We start from the raw sequence: 17,021 nt of genomic DNA on the forward strand, positions 1-17,021 counted from the left end.
GGACAGGGCAGTGGCCTGGAGACACTGATCATAGCTGTATCTAGTAGAGCTGAGCTGCAGTGTATAGCAGAGGGATGGACAGAGCGGTGACCTGGAGTCACTGGTCATAGGTGTATCTAGTAGAGCTGAGCTGCAGTGTATAGCTGAGGGATGGACAGGGCAGTGGCCTGGAGTCACTGATCATAGCTGTATCTAGTAGAGCTGAGCTGCAGTGTATAGCAGAGGGATGGACAGGGCAGTGGCCTGGAGTCACTGATCATAGCTGTATCTAGTAGAGCTGAGCTGCAGTGTATAGCAGAGGGATGGACAGAGCGGTGGCCTGGAGTCACTGGTCATAGGTGTATCTAGTAGAGCTGAGCTGCAGTGTATAGCAGAGGGATGGACAGAGCGGTGACCTGGAGTCACTGGTCATAGGTGTATCTAGTAGAGCTGAGCTGCAGTGTATAGCTGAGGGATGGACAGGGCAGTGGCCTGGAGACACTGATCATAGCTGTAACTAGTAGAGCTGAGCTGCAGTGTATAGCAGAGGGATGGACAGAGCGGTGGCCTGGAGACACTGATCATAGCTGTATCTAGTAGAGCTGAGCTGCAGTGTATAGCTGAGGGATGGACAGGGCAGTGGCCTGGAGTCACTGATCATAGCTGTATCTAGTAGAGCTGAGCTGCAGTGTATAGCAGAGGGATGGACAGAGCGGTGACCTGGAGTCACTGATCATAGCTGTATCTAGTAGAGCTGAGCTGCAGTGTATAGCAGAGGGATGGACAGAGCGGTGGCCTGGAGACACTGATCATAGCTGTATCTAGTAGAGCTGAGCTGCAGTGTATAGCAGAGGGATGGGCAGAGCAGTGGCCTGGAGTCACTGATCATAGCTGTATCTAGTAGAGCTGAGCTGCAGTGTATAGCTGAGGGATGGACAGAGCAGTGGCCTGGAGTCACTGATCATAGCTGTATCTAGTAGAGCTGAGCTGCAGTGTATAGCTGAGGGATGGACAGGGCAGTGGCCTGGAGACACTGATCATAGCTGTAACCAGTAGAGCTGAGCTGCAGTGTATAGCAGAGGGATGGACAGAGCAGTGGCCTGGAGTCACTGATCATAGCTGTATCTAGTAGAGCTGAGCTGCAGTGTATAGCAGAGGGATGGACAGAGCGGTGGCCTGGAGACACTGATCATAGCTGTATCTAGTAGAGCTGAGCTGCAGTGTATAGCTGAGGGATGGACAGGGCAGTGGCCTGGAGTCACTGATCATAGCTGTATCTAGTAGAGCTGAGCTGCAGTGTATAGCAGAGGGATGGACAGGGCAGTGGCCTGGAGTCACTGATCATAGCTGTATCTAGTAGAGCTGAGCTGCAGTGTATAGCTGAGGGATGGACAGAGCAGTGGCCTGGAGACACTGATCATAGCTGTATCTAGTAGAGCTGAGCTGCAGTGTATAGCAGAGGGATGGACAGGGCAGTGGCCTGGAGTCACTGATCATAGCTGTATCTAGTAGAGCTGAGCTGCAGTGTATAGCTGAGGGATGGACAGAGCAGTGGCCTGGAGTCACTGGTTATAGGTGTAACTAGTAGAGCTGAGCTGCAGTGTATAGCAGAGGGATGGACAGAGCAGTGGCCTGGAGTCACTGGTCATAGGTGTATCTAGTAGAGCTGAGCTGCAGTGTATAGCAGAGGGATGGACAGGGCAGTGGCCTGGAGTCACTGGTCATAGGTGTATCTAGTAGAGCTGAGCTGCAGTGTATAGCTGAGGGATGGACAGGGCAGTGGCCTGGAGTCACTGGTTATAGGTGTAACTAGTAGAGCTGAGCTGCAGTGTATAGCAGAGGGATGGACAGAGCAGTGGCCTGGAGTCACTGGTCATAGGTGTATCTAGTAGAGCTGAGCTGCAGTGTATAGCAGAGGGATGGACAGGGCAGTGGCCTGGAGTCACTGGTCATAGGTGTATCTAGTAGAGCTGAGCTGCAGTGTATAGCAGAGGGATGGACAGGGCAGTGGCCTGGAGTCACTGATCATAGCTGTATCTAGTAGAGCTGAGCTGCAGTGTATAGCTGAGGGATGGACAGAGCGGTGACCTGGAGACACTGATCATAGCTGTATCTAGTAGAGCTGAGCTGCAGTGTATAGCAGAGGGATGGACAGGGCAGTGGCCTGGAGTCACTGATCATAGCTGTATCTAGTAGAGCTGAGCTGCAGTGTATAGCTGAGGGATGGACAGAGCGGTGACCTGGAGACACTGATCATAGCTGTATCTAGTAGAGCTGAGCTGCAGTGTATAGCAGAGGGATGGACAGGGCAGTGGCCTGGAGACACTGATCATAGCTGTATCTAGTAGAGCTGAGCTGCAGTGTATAGCAGAGGGATGGACAGAGCAGTGGCCTGGAGTCACTGGTCATAGGTGTATCTAGTAGAGCTGAGCTGCAGTGTATAGCTGAGGGATGGACAGGGCAGTGGCCTGGAGACACTGATCATAGCTGTATCTAGTAGAGCTGAGCTGCAGTGTATAGCTGAGGGATGGACAGAGCAGTGGCTTGGAGACACTGATCATAGCTGTAACTAGTAGAGCTGAGCTGCAGATTTCAGACTACTGCTGCTGACCTGGAGTCACTGATCTTCTAGCTGAAACCCAATGGAGCAAAGCTGCAGTGTAAAGCATCAAATAGGGACATAACAGTTCATGAAAAAACTGACCACCTCAGACTCTGACAGCCAATGCAGGTGACCTGGAGTCACTGATCATAGCTGTGCCTTAAAGGAGCCAATCTCTAGAGTACAGGATAGAGAAAGCAGCACAAGTTTTTGAAGAGACAGGATGTAAAGTTTAGACGACCGTACACACCAATAGACAATGACCCAGAGTCACATCACAGCTTTGCTTTTATGGACATAGTTGATATTGAGCTTAATCCCCTATAACAGTGGTGGCGAACCTATGGCACAGGTGCCAGATGTGGCACTCAGGGTCCTCTCTGTGGGCACCCAGGCCACTGCCCCAATTTCACCAAACAGGACCAAATCCACCAAATCTTCCTGCAGTCCCAAGCAACTTAAAAGATGCTGCTCTCAGCGCTGTTTGAAAGTGACACGTCATTGACTGTTTGGAACTGCAGCAAAAAGTGAGAAGGTGTTGACAGAACTGCATTGTCTTTGGAGGTCCTCCTGCTGGACCCACCATTCTTCCTGGAGAGAAGCTACAATGATAATCTGAATTTGCCCTCCTTCTTTCAACTCTATTGGTGGCCTCAGGTGGCCGATACAATTGAATGATGTTGAAGAACAGGTAGCAACAAGTTACTACTTGAAATGCCATGCTGGCACTTCATAGAAAATAAGTGGATTCTGGTTGTAGTTTGGGCACTCGGTCTACAAAAGGTTCGCCATCACTGCCCTATGAGACAGGAGATGGAGCAATGTTGTAGTGTACAGCATAGTGGCGAACAGAGGAGCAACACAAGCCTCTACTGAGACAGGAGACCATGAACCATAAACCATGCAGCTTAGATAGAGGTGCAACACCCCTGCCAATACATAGGCAGGTGGATAGTTGCAAAGAATACCCTCTCCAGGTCAGGAGCTATTGGGGGAGTCGCAAACCCTCTATGAAGGTTCTAGAACCTGGATATTACATTATAGCAGCTGTAGTCCCTGTCTGAACAGGCAATGGTTAAGTGGGTGTAAGTGACCAATGATGTTTCTGCCATGTAAACTGGAGTGTGATTGGAGAGGGGCTACCACCTGACCAGGAGAATAAAACCCCTGGACAGGGAGGAGCACAAGGTCCAGACCTAAAGGTCTTAGTTCCTGTCTAGGCCATAAGGTATAAGCACATACTTTCAGCACATGATGTAAATGAGGAGAGAGACAGTGTCAGTGCACCTTCAGTACAGACATTTGACCTAATCCCATGACCAGAGTCGGGAGATCCAGAGCTGCAGCTTTCACAGTTTTTACACAGCTCCATCCCAGCCTGCATCTACTACCAGGCTGGTACCCTATTCCTGAGGACCCTCTCCAAGACCACTCCAGTACCAGAATTTGCTGTTAATCGTTTGGCCGTTGCCTGCTGTTGTTCAATAAAGAACAGTGAGTTATTTTGTACAACGTTGCCTCCGTCTGATCCCTGGATACGGCTGTCAACACCACGGGCTCCCTCATCCATTACCCAGGGACATATCTTACAGACACCTTCAGGGGTTGCCCCAGGGAGAACCAGTATATCAGCCTCTCCCTCCATATTTCTTGCACACACCACCTGCTGGAGAGCTGCCAGGCTGTAGGACAGCCCTCCACTCCTCATACCAAGCACCGTGACCACAGCGTGCCTAGGCCGCAACCGCCAGCCACTCTGGTATTCTGGGCCCCGGCTGCCTCCAGGCCCCAAGAAAAGCCTAAGCCTGTTGGGGGATGTTGCATTGGCACTGACCATAACTGTGCCTAATGGATCAGCGATGGAGTGTAAAGCATATGGGGGGACAAAGCAGCCGCCTGAACCTCAGATGAGACAGTACATGGATTATTGACTACCAGACCTTAATAGACAATGCATCTTAGTTAAGAGTCATTAGTCTAATCCATCAGATAACTGATGCATGAAAAAGGGGGGGCTGCCATCTTTATAGTGTCCCCTAGTGAATTGCAAACAGCGTATTGCTTGCGCAAACCTACAGGGATTGAATAGTAGATGATAATAGTGCAGGGTTTTCGGCCCCTGTGAATCTCTGCATAACATTTATCTTTCCTCTATTCACCTGGTGTGGTTACAATGTGAAACTGGAGCACACACCCAACCCAAGAACAATGCCACAAGCCAACAACAGGATACAGGTGCCATACCAACAGATATGTTATAGAGCAGTGATGGCAAACCTTTTAGAGATGAGGTGCCCAAACTACATCCAAGACCCACTATTTTACCCTCAGGTGCCAACATGACAATTTAAACAGTAACTTATTGCTCCCTGTTCTTCCACAACATTAAATTGTTTCGGCCCCCTGAGGACATCAATACAGTTTAGAGCACAAGGGCAAATTCAGACATCATTATAGCTTTTCTCCAGGTTCTCTCTGTACAGGAAGAATCATGGGGCCAGCAAGAGGAAGATAATCTGGCCCTGTTTATACCTTCTCACTTTTCCTGCAGTTCCAATCCGTCAAGGATTTGTCACCTTAACCCCTTAAGGACGCAGGGTATTTTCGCTAATTTCTCGCTCTCCATCTTCAAAAATCCATAACTTTTTCATTTTTTCGTGTATAGAGCTGTGTGAGAGCTTATTTTGTGCGTAACAAATTTTACTTTCCCATGATGTTATTTATTATTCCATGCCATGTAGTGGGAAGCCGCAAAAAAATTCCAAATGTGGAAAAATTGAAAAAAAACCTGCATGTGCGTCACGTTCTTGTGGGCTCAGTTTTTACGACTTTCACTCTGCGCTCCAAATAACACCTCTACTTTATTCTTTGGTTCGGTGCGATCGCGGTGATACCAAATTTATACAGGTTTTATTGCGTTTTAATACATTTTCAAAAATTGAACGAATGTGTACAAAAAAGAAAAAAACATTTTTGCCATCTTCTGACGCTAATAACTTTTTCATACTTTGGCGCACGGAGATGTGTGAGGGGTCATTTTTTGCGAAATGAGCCGACGTTCTCATTGCTACCATTTTGAGGACTGTGCGACATTTTGGTAATTTTTTATGTCATCTAAAAAGGTGTAAAAGTCGCATTTTGGACATTTGGGCGCCATTTGCCGTTCCGGAGGTCACCGCCGTCAATAACCGTTTTTATATTTTTATAGATCGGGCATTTTGGGACGCGGCGATACCTAATGTGTCTGTGATTTTTACTATTTATTATATTTTATATCAGTTCTAGGGAAAGAGGGGTGATTTGAACTTTTAATATTTTAATTTTTTTTTACATTTTTTAAACTTTTTTTTTTCTTTTTTTTCCCCACTATTTCTTAGACCATCTAGGGTACATTAACCCTAGATGGTCTGATCGCTCCTGCCATATACTGCAATACTTCTGTATCGCAGTATATGGCATTTCTGCTCACTATACATTACAATGAGCCACAGGCTCATTGTAATGGATGTGCAGAAGCCATGTATCCTCGGGTCAAACGAAGACCCGAGGCTACCATAGCAACCGATCGCCGCCCCCCGATGACGTTCGGGGGAGCGGCGATCGGAGGTAAGATGGCGGCGCCCATGCGCCGCCACGTTTAAAGTGCCGCTGGCGACTTTGCCGGCGGCAAAGAAAGGGTTAACACCTGCGATTGGTGCAAGCACCGACCGCGGGTGATAGCGATGGGTCTTTGCTGCGATATGCAGCAAAGCCCATCTCTGTATGAAGAAGGCTCAGCCCATGAGCCTTCTTCATACAACCTTCACAGCTCCATGGCGGATGTATCCGCCACGGAGCGTGAAGGGGTTAAAAAAGCATTGAGAGCAACATCTCAAGATGTTTGGGACTGCAGTTAGATTCTAGTCCTGTCTGGAGAACTCTGTCCTGGGGTGACAACCTGGGTGCCCACTGAAAGGGCTCCGACTGCCACCTCTGGCACCCGTGCCATAGGTTCGCCATCACTGTTATAGAGGGTCTGACCGGCCCAACACATCACAGGCAGCAGAGTAACACAACTGGTATAGTGAGTGCAGCTCTGGAGTATAATACAGGATGTAACTCAGGATCAGTACAGGATAAGTAATGTCATGTATGTACACAGTAACTGCACCAGCAGAATAGTGAGTGCAGCTCTGGGGTATAATACAGGATGTAACTCAGGATCAGTACAGGATAAGTAATGTCATGTATGTACACAGTGACTGCCCAAGCAGCAGAATAGTGAGTGCAGCTCTGGGGTATAATACAGGATGTAACTCAGGATCAGTACAGGATAAGTAATGTCATGTATGTACACAGTGACTGCACCAGCAGCAGAATAGTGAGTGCAGCTCTGGAGTATAATACAGGATGTAACTCAGGATCAGTACAGGATAAGTAATGTCATGTATGTACACAGTGACAGCAGCAGAATAGTGAGTGCAGCGCTGGAGTATAATACAGGATGTAACTCAGGATCAGTACAGGATAAGTAATGTCATGTATGTACACAGTGACTGCACCAGCAGCAGAATAGTGAGTGCAGCTCTGGGGTATAATACAGGATGTAACTCAGGATCAGTACAGGATAAGTAATGTCATGTATGTACACAGTGACTGCACCAGCAGCAGAATAGTGAGTGCAGCTCTGGAGTATAATACAGGATGTAACTCAGGATCAGTACAGGATAAGTAATGTCATGTATGTACACAGTGGGGCAAATTTACTTACCCGGCCCATTCGCGATCCAGCGGCGCGTTCTCTGCTCTGGATTCGGGTCCGGCCGGGATTCATGAAGGCAGTTCCTCCGCCGTCCACCAGGTGGCGCTGCTGCGCTGAAAATCATCTCCACGCGCCGGAATGCACCACCTCGGACCAGGTGAAGGTAAGCGGTCCCCAAGCGACACTTTTTCGGTTTTTAAATGCGGCGGTTTTTCCGAATACGTCGGGTTTTCGTTCGGCCACGCCCCCCGATTTCCGTCGCGCGCATGCCGGCGCCGATGCGCCACAATCCGATCGCGTGCGACACAATCCCGGGGCAATTCAGGTACAATCGGCGCAAATCGGAAATATTCGGGTAACACGTCGGGAAAACGCGATTCGGGCCCTTAGTAAATGACCCCCAGTGACTGCACCAGCTGCAGAATAGTGAGTGCAGCTCTGGAATATAATACAGGATGTAACTCAGGATCAGTACAGGATAAGTAATGTCATGTATGTACACAGTGACTGCACCAGCAGCAGAATAGTGAGTGCAGCTCGGGGGAATAATACAGGATGTAACTCAGGATCAGTACAGGATAAGTAATGTCATGTATGTACACAGTGACTGCACCAGCAGCAGAATAGTGAGTGCAGCTCTGGAGTATAATACAGGATGTAACTCAGGATCAGTACAGGATAAGTAATGTCATGTATGTACACAGTGACTGCACTAGCAGCAGAATAGTGAGTGCAGCTCTGGAGTATAATACAGGATGTAACTCAGGATCAGTACAGGATAAGTAATGTCATGTATGTACACAGTGACTGCACCAGCAGCAGAATAGTGAGTGCAGCTCTGGAGTATAATACAGGATGTAACTCAGGATCAGTACAGGATAAGTAATGTCATGTATGTACACAGTGACTGCACCAGCAGAATAGTGAGTGCAGCTCTGCAGTATAATACAGGATGTAACTCAGGATCAGTACAGGATAAGTAATGTCATGTATGTACACAGTGACTGCACCACCAGCAGAATAGTGAGTGCAGCTCACTACATAGAGTACAAGGGGGAACAGACCAGAGGAGAACCTCAATGATCTCATGAAACAGGAGAAGTCAGCACCATTGGGCCTATCATCTGCAGGCCAGTTACTCCCATAGATTCCCATAGTTCCTACAGCAGAAGCTACGCAGCTTCGATGACCTCCTCCATGCTTTACCCTGCAGCTCTACTTAATCAAATTGGTTTCTGTCTATAATCATATAAGTAGGAAATCAATGCGGGATGAGAGATAATTTCACTGATACCAACAACAGTCTGTTCCCTTCGTCTCCCATGTTAACCCTTTAACTCCCGTTACATTACTCCTGGAGCATAACTAGAGGAGTGTTATGGATGTAAATGTCTCTGCATTGAAGATGTGACATAACGTAGTGATTATATGGAAAGACATCAATGCTATACATGGTGATATGGCTGATAACAGGGAATAATAGATTGTATTTATCTGCCTATTGGATAGACAGTTGAAAGATCTGCTTAAAAAGATATGTGATACGTTCTGCCAGGCAGAGTGATTTTATCACAAGGTCATCGGATACAGTGAGAAGGTCGCGGTCCCCGGTGGGTGATACTATGCGGCTCCTGCACATCATGTGACTCTGGCGCCTTCCTCTGACTATTAAACACATAATAACAGTGGTGCGTCCGCTCCCGCAGACAGGCCGCACTTACCCAGTTTACATCTAATTACACCTCCCTGCACCATCTGCTCATCATTTTCCTCCTTTTATTGTATTTTATGGCATAACGCTGCTGCGTGTATGTAGCAGAGCCGAGAGTCTTACTTAAAGTTATATAACAGGAGAAAGCGATACCTTGCGTCGTGCCTAGTGCGGAGTCAAAGGACAACAAATACTTGGGTCATGCTCCGCCCCCAAGATGTATCATGTTTTATCGGAGTGCCCCTTTAAGCGAAAAAAGAATGGGGTGTCATAGGGGAAATCCCCAATGACAGAATATTTTATAACACAACAAATATCAGGTGTAAAATAACTTTTTGTATGCTCATTACTATGACTCTGCTACATCAATAAACTCCGAACTACAACATCTAAGAATCTGGTCTCAACCCATCACTTATATATGTGATATTTACTGCACCTATACACATGACAAACCCAATGCTATAAATTGATGAATACAGCCCTGTAATATATGAGGAGTTCAACACTGCTACATATAAGGATTTTGGCACTGTTATATCTGGCAAACTGAACTCAGTCATCTCTGCTATATGTAATACATGAGGTTTGATACACTCAGCACTGCTACATCTGACCCAGCTTTTATATGTGACATATATTCAGCACTGCTACATACGAAATACTCTTCGCTTTAACATCTGTCAAACTCATCTCTTCTGCATCTATGATCCAGTAAATTTTGTGATGAGAGATATAATATAATTAGGAAACTCAGTATTATACAGCTACATATGTGAATCTCATGATTGCTACATAGACAGCACCACTACATCCCTGCAAACTCAGCCTTAACACTAGTGTGATCATTTCAGCACTGCTACATCTGATGTAATCCGCCCTGTTGCAGTCCTATGTGACACCTCCAATAAACATTAGGCGTATGAAATTACAAACTCTGCAAAATTCCAGGTACATCAATTGTAGCAAACTAAGTACGGCTAAACGTGACAAACTCAGCACCGCTACATCAATAAAATCAGTACCATATTTAGTAAACTCGATAATACCGCATTGGAAAATGCTGATCTCAGCATAGTCACATCAAGGTCAGCGCTATTTATATCGAGTGAATGCAGGAATACTGCACTGGACAAACTCAGCTCTGCTACATCAATAACAATACAATCAGTGTTGTTATATCAGAAACCTTCCAATGCTCCTACATCTGACACTGCTACATCAATCTCCTCAGTTCATCTCTGCTGGTACGAGGGAAATGTGAATTATGACAAAGCACACCCTAATAAGACCAAACTGCATTGTGTCCTCCTTTTGTCAGACCCTAGAAAAATATTCAGTAGCTCAGTTGTCTCCTCCACAATGTGCAGGATCATACTACGCAGGGTTGTGTTTGTAGTCTGCAACTTTGGAGACCCATTGTTCTGCATAGGAGCTGTAAACGGGATTTAACATGAATCATTTTATGAGTTGCTAACCTTTAAAGGGCATCTACCACCAGGATGAAGAATTGTAAACCAAGTGCACTGACATACTGGTGTGTGCCCCCTCTCGCAGGATACACACTTATTTTATCTTTTTATGCCAAGGCTTTTAAAATTATGCAAACAAGCCTAAGGAGCTCCAGGATCCATAAGTGGTAACCTGGTGCCCCTAAGGCTCATTTGCATAATTTTAAAGCCTTTTCTTCTTAAAAACTATGGCATAAAAAGATAAATGAAGAGTGGATCCTGCCAGAGGCGGCACACACCAGTATATTAGGGTGCTTAGTTTACAATCCTTCATCCTGGTGGTAGATTTCCTTTGATTTCAGGTTCCAGAGACATATAACATACATTTGTAGCAGCTACACCCTTTGTGGCTAGTTGGAGGGGGTATGTTGTGGTAACAGAATTTAGGTTGCATTTAGTTAATATGATGGAAATTTAATTATGATGACGGACGGAGCATTTGCGTTGCCTTGCAAAGCTCAATGCAACACAAACGCTGCGTTTTGAGACACAATCCAAATAAAAAATGGCCCCAGCTCAGATTTTAGGCCTCATTAATTTACAAAACTGCATTTTTGTGAGACTATCTTTGTTTCCCCATAACAACCAATCACAGCTCAGCTTTTATTTTATAAACTGCTGTGTAAAAATAATAGCTGAGCTCTGATAGGTTGCCGTGGGCAAAAAAGGGAATCCCTAGATGAGGCCTTATTTAACTCCATCCAGAAGATATAAGTTGTCATTTGACGCACATTGTCACTGTTTTCAGTAATAAGTGGGTGAACCAAGTCCCCCATGATATCAGCAGTAGGTCCCTTGCCGACAACAAACGTGCTCCGGCCTACATCAACGATGTGAGAAAAGCCCCTTAACATGTAACATGTATGGTCATACAGGGTGGCCTTTGTGTATAGGAAGCATGTGTTACAACACTGCCCCTTACACTATATGATGATATTTTAGGGTCAATAAATTTTTTTTTTTGGGGGGGGGGGTAGCTACGCCCCTTTGTTTAAAGCATACCCCAGACTCTGGAGCTTTCCCACTTTTTTGGGGGGGACGCTGTCTAATTTACATCTTAGGAGTATGACTGAGACACCATAAGGTATGTTGTTTTCACAATGTATGGAGACAACAGCACTGTGTATTATTGATAACTGTATGGCGGCATTATTTTATATTAATAGTAAATATGGCAAACGGACAACATATTCTTTAATAGTAGCAGCCCCTGGTCGTGATCGTGAGGGTCCAGTGATATACAGCGTATATGAGGGTGTAAGGAGATGAGCGCCTCACCTTGGAGTGTTCTTTATGGGGCTCAATGTACAGACTGCGTATCCTCCGACGCTCGGTCAGCTTGTTGTCAGCGGCTGTTGGCTGGTTGATCTCCCCCTTGAACGTGGCCTTGTAGCTGGTTTCGTGCACCACCTTCTCCTCTGGTGGGTGATACTGAGGCCGCGCCTTTATCGGTTTCACAGGTTTCACATCAGTCCAGGGTCTGAACTCATTCCTGGAAGAAAAGGATAAATCCCTCATTAATATTCATAGAGGACAATGTTCGGGAAAGTGGGTAGATTTATAAGGAACAAGTACATGGCCTGCACATTTATATAAGACACGCCCCTTAGAAGAAATGTATGTGCCCCTACCTATAAGACATGCCCTGGAGAAGCAATGTATACACCTCAACCATTTATATTGCACATATCCCTGAGAATCAATGTATATACCCCTTCAATTTATGAAGGATACGCCCATGCGGAGCAATGTTTACATAGGACACACCTCTGCGGAGCAATGTACAGTGTATACCTCTCCTATTTATATAGAACATACCCCTGAAAAGCAATTTATATACCCCGTCCATTTATAAAGCACACGCCCATGCGGAGCAATGTAAATGCCCTGCCCATTTATATAGGACACGCCCATGAGATACAATATATATATTCCCCACCAATTTATATAGGACACGCCTCTGAGAAGCAATGTATATTCACTATTTATATAGGACTAGTCTTCTATTTATATATTACATATGGCCCCCTATATCACCCAGACGCAATCCTTTTAATGAATATAGCCCCCATACAAACCTCACCCCTTAAACAACTACAGAAGTCGAATATAGACCCTAGACAAGACCCCCTAAATGAATACAGACACCTGGGAACTTCAGCAAATGCAGACCCCCTTATGAAATACAACACTTAGGTCAGCCAATTCTCCCACAAAAAAATGGACCCCGGGCCAAATACAGATCCTAGACAAGACCTCCTAATCCACTACAGTCCCCAGTGCGAAAATCTCTAAATGCAGTCCCAAGACCAGACCAACCATAAAAATAGACCATTGAACCATGACAGACATCAGATCAGACCCCCTAGACAACTGTAGACCCCATAAATATCACACCATAAACAAATACACATGCCATATTTCTAAAACCCAATAAATACCCCAAACCTGGATCCAGAACCTAATATAGACCCCAGAACAAGTACCTAAACTAATGCAGATCACAGCCCAGATCCCCCACACTAATACTATTACCACATCTGTACGCAACTACAGACCCCAGAAAAGTCCCCACAAACTAATATATCACAGCAGCTTAAAGGGGGATTCTGGATGGAGAATTATGGCCACTTAGACTTTCTAACAGGGTATATAACATAGGGCCCATAAACCTGACAGCCCTTTGATTTAACCCATGCTTTTATTCACAAAAGGGTTAACACTCAGTTTTCCTAGGAACCATTATTACATAGCAGGGGATTTTTTGCGTTTTTTTTCATCCGTCTTGGAGATTCAGCTGTCTTATGATACTATGCCACCTTTGTGGCAGCAAACACCCACCACGATGCGATTCTGCACTAGAATGGAGACTTATGTTCTCACAGAGAGGAAGCCTCAGGATTAATAATTTATAAAGTGCTAATCTTGACATTTATCCTTCCTTAAGATTAGTGCCGGGGGCCGCTTACAGCAGATTACATGTAATTCCATGAGTTCCATGAATAATGCTGCACTTCTGCTCTCAGGTTTATGATAATCACATGAGACCCTCCCCCATTATATTGCACTTTCCTCTTTGTTATTATGGTTTTGTGGGCATTCAACCTTTTCATCCCATGGGATCTCAAAGTTCAACATTCAACACTGATTAACATATTTTAACATCTATTTGCAAAGTTTAGAGCTCCAAAACCTCTCAAATTAAAAGATAAAAATGTGATTGCCTGACGCCACCACTAGGGGGAGCTCAGGATCTAACTGTATACAAAGTATCCATAGAACCCCATAATTACAGTCTGCAGTAAGCTCAATCGTTCCATCTAGTGGGGGTTCAAAGGCACAGAAGTTATCATTTACTTCTTTTTATGAAGTGGTTTTAGAGCTCTGTATGAAAAAAGTTCATGTCCTGGATCTTGGGGTGTTGGCATTAAAGGGGTTGTCCAGGATAAAAAAAAACAAAACATGACACTATTTTTTAGAAGAAATGAGCCATCTTTTCCTTGACAAAGCCTTTAAACTCGCGATAAACCACCACTGATGTTGGATCCCTTTACTACACTAGGCCACTTGGAATGAATGACCTTGACCCGTTAGATCTTCAAATTCCAAAGAACCTATCTACCGTGACTCATGTTTTGACCCTGAAAGCAACAAGAGATGCCAACTAATGGAAGCCTTTGACATTGGTGATGGTTGACATAAATGGTTCATGACCAAGACATGATTGAAGTTCGAAGATCTGATTATCTTCGGTGGTTTGTAGTGACTTTCTAAGAATAGTTGGGTCACACTGAGGTTCATACATCCACAGACTATGAGAAAAGAAGCTCAACTCAAGGATCATTATGAGAGGTCTAGGTTGAGGTCCTCTCATTAAGTAATTCTGACGTCTTAAAGGAAACCTACCACTTGAAGTGGCAGGTTTCTGATGGAAATACCGGGCACCAGCTCAGGGTGAGCTGGTGCCGGAGCTTATTTTCGTTAGTGTTTTAAACCGCGGTATCGCGGTTTAAAACACTTTTGAAACTTTATAGCGGGCGCAGGCAGGTACGCGCTCGGCGCTTACCATGCGCGCGGCTCTCCACTTCCTATGTAGCCTAACGCATGGTAAGCGCCGAGCGCGTACCTGCCTGCGCCGGCTATAAAGTTTAAAAAGTGTTTTAAACCGCGATACCGCGGTTTAAAACACTAACGAAAATAAGCTCCGGCACCAGCTCACCCTGAGCTGGTGCCCGGTATTTCCATCAGAAACCTGCCACTACAAGTGGTAGGTTTCCTTTAAGAATAGGTGGTAATTCTGAGAAGATTAATTCATCCAGCCCATGGGAGAAGAAGCTCAGTTTAGGAATATGTCAACTATAGATGATTGTAAGAGAAGACCAGCTGTTGACTCCATGGTTGAAGATCTCTTTTAAGTCCGTCCAGTTATCTATATCACACTTATCCATTTCTCCAAGTATCTCCATTATTGTTTGGAGTGTACTCTTCAAGTATAATTAGGCCATTTTCTCATCTTTTCATCCACAGACTATGAAATTAGGATCTACCAAGCATATGTCAACCATCCAAGATCATAATAGAAGAACCAATGTTGAATCCTTGGTTGAAGACCTCATCTAAGGTCCGTTTATCTAAATTTTAAACTTCAACTTCTCCAGTTTTCATCATTAATTTTGGTTGTGATTCCACCATTCTTAATACCTTCTAATATTGGTGACATGTATTTTCCTACCATGTCTTGCTCATTCCAGCCAATTACGGTACCCCCACACCACAGGATGTCCAGTATACTACCTTATGTGAGGATGTTACTCATCGATATTAACATTATTAGTGTAGACCCTGGAGAGAACATCAATGACCTGAAGTCATTATATCTTCAAATTCCAAAAAATCTCTGACATGTGACTGATGGGCTGAGAGACCCTGAAAGCAACAAGACATGAAACCTAATGAAATCTGTGTAACCTTTGACATTGCCAATGGTAGACATAGAAATAATGGTTGCTCATGGGCAAAACTTAATGTGGAGGTTTGATTGACAAGAAATTATTGTTTTCAGACGTTGGTAGTGACTTTCTTATAATCACTGGGAAATATGCAACTATATTTTCCAAGGTTGGAAACCAGTTCCCTACACTGTACTGAAGAGACCCAACCGGGTCAAAACAGAGCTGTCTACAGTTGGGAATCGGTTTCTTCTGGAAGGGATATACTGGTTTAGCAACATCATGTTATTAGACTTCTTGAAATCCATGCTTTGTGTTAAAGAAAACCTTCCACTTTTTTATGCATTGTGAACCAAACATACCTTGAGAATGCTGTAGCTATACTGATGCAGAAACACATCTTGTTTAATCGCTGAGTTGAGTGGTTTTGCTGAAAAATACTATTATAAAATTCAGGACCTTGGGAAAGCTGGATCCACATTACACACAAGCTTTCTGAATAGCTAAGACAGGACTAATCAACCTGAGCTGGATCACTCATAAACAGCAGCTGGGGGATGGTGCAGGAATTGATTATTCTGCCTGGCAGAACCAAGACTGCATGATCCTCTGGTGCAGTGCATAACTAATGTGAAAGGAAAAGTGCAGAGCCCAGGCACAGAAGCGACACAGCTTCATTATCATAATTTTATAATTGTTTTTTTCAGCAAAACCACTCAGCACAGGGATTAACCAAGACATGATTCTGCATCAGTGTAGCTACAGCATTCTTAAGGTATGATTAGTTCATAATGGATCAAATCAAATGGTAGGGTTCCTTTAAGGGGGCACCTTTCAAAGTAGCAAAAGGAGGCATTGTTTTCCATTTCTCACCTTGGAAAACGTATTAGCATATTTCCCCTGGTGGAACAACAATGGCTATAAGTCTCCACAGGCCTTTAAGGCAGCCTTGAAGGGGTATTACCACGAAAACAAGTTTCTTATACATACTCAGGATAACAAAATAACACATTCTCTAGTTCAATGTTATTAACAAAAATACAGCATTTCACAGATATAATTCCATCCTGTCTCTATCAGTCCTAGTGTATACGATTTTGGTTGCCCCTCGACCAGACCCTGGATCTTCTGATTTTAGGGTCGGCAGCCATATTGTTCTTCTGTCTGATGCTGTGGAGTTGAGCTCTTCTCTGCTCTCTGCCTCTAGCCCCCACCCTTGCATTCCAGGACGAGCTCACACACAAAGACACTACCTGTGGCACGTGGGGAGAGTAAAGCTACAAGCACCAGGCAGATAAGATCTTTATCCAGGGGAGAGGCAGGTAGGTATATAGCAGATATGACAGTATGTAATGGCTGTTATAGCAGAGGGGAGAATGTTATGTGCAATATGCATCTCATGGATCTCATCACCTCTCATCTCTGATCTGTCTCGTTCAAAGTGTCAGATGCTAGTGAATGTTCAGAAGCTAAATGAAAGTGTATATAAACCTGTACCCTGATAATATAAGCACATTATCAGCACCAG

General features: G+C 44.8%; 1 protein-coding gene and 1 long non-coding RNA gene across 5 annotated transcripts in view; one reads left to right on the forward strand and one right to left on the reverse strand.

The window, feature by feature from the left end:
* The window catches only part of MAP6 (microtubule associated protein 6), a 63,109-nt gene that overhangs the window by 24,760 nt on the left and 21,328 nt on the right, over window positions 1–17,021 (reverse strand). For all 4 annotated transcript variants that reach the window (XM_072133910.1, XM_072133911.1, XM_072133913.1 and 1 more), the window contains exon 2: window positions 11,823–12,036. In XM_072133910.1, the coding sequence (XP_071990011.1) occupies window positions 11,823–12,036 (214 nt within the window). The remainder of the gene's footprint in view (window positions 1–11,822; window positions 12,037–17,021) is intronic.
* LOC140117327 (uncharacterized) overlaps window positions 11,203–17,021 on the forward strand; it is a 31,509-nt gene continuing 25,690 nt past the window's right edge. The window contains exons 1-2 of the long non-coding RNA XR_011853004.1: window positions 11,203–11,377; window positions 15,072–15,165. This is a non-coding gene — a long non-coding RNA (uncharacterized lncRNA). The remainder of the gene's footprint in view (window positions 11,378–15,071; window positions 15,166–17,021) is intronic.

The sequence above is a fragment of the Engystomops pustulosus genome, chromosome 2 (assembly GCF_040894005.1).
Source record: "Engystomops pustulosus chromosome 2, aEngPut4.maternal, whole genome shotgun sequence".
Taxonomy (NCBI): Eukaryota; Metazoa; Chordata; class Amphibia; order Anura; family Leptodactylidae; genus Engystomops; species Engystomops pustulosus.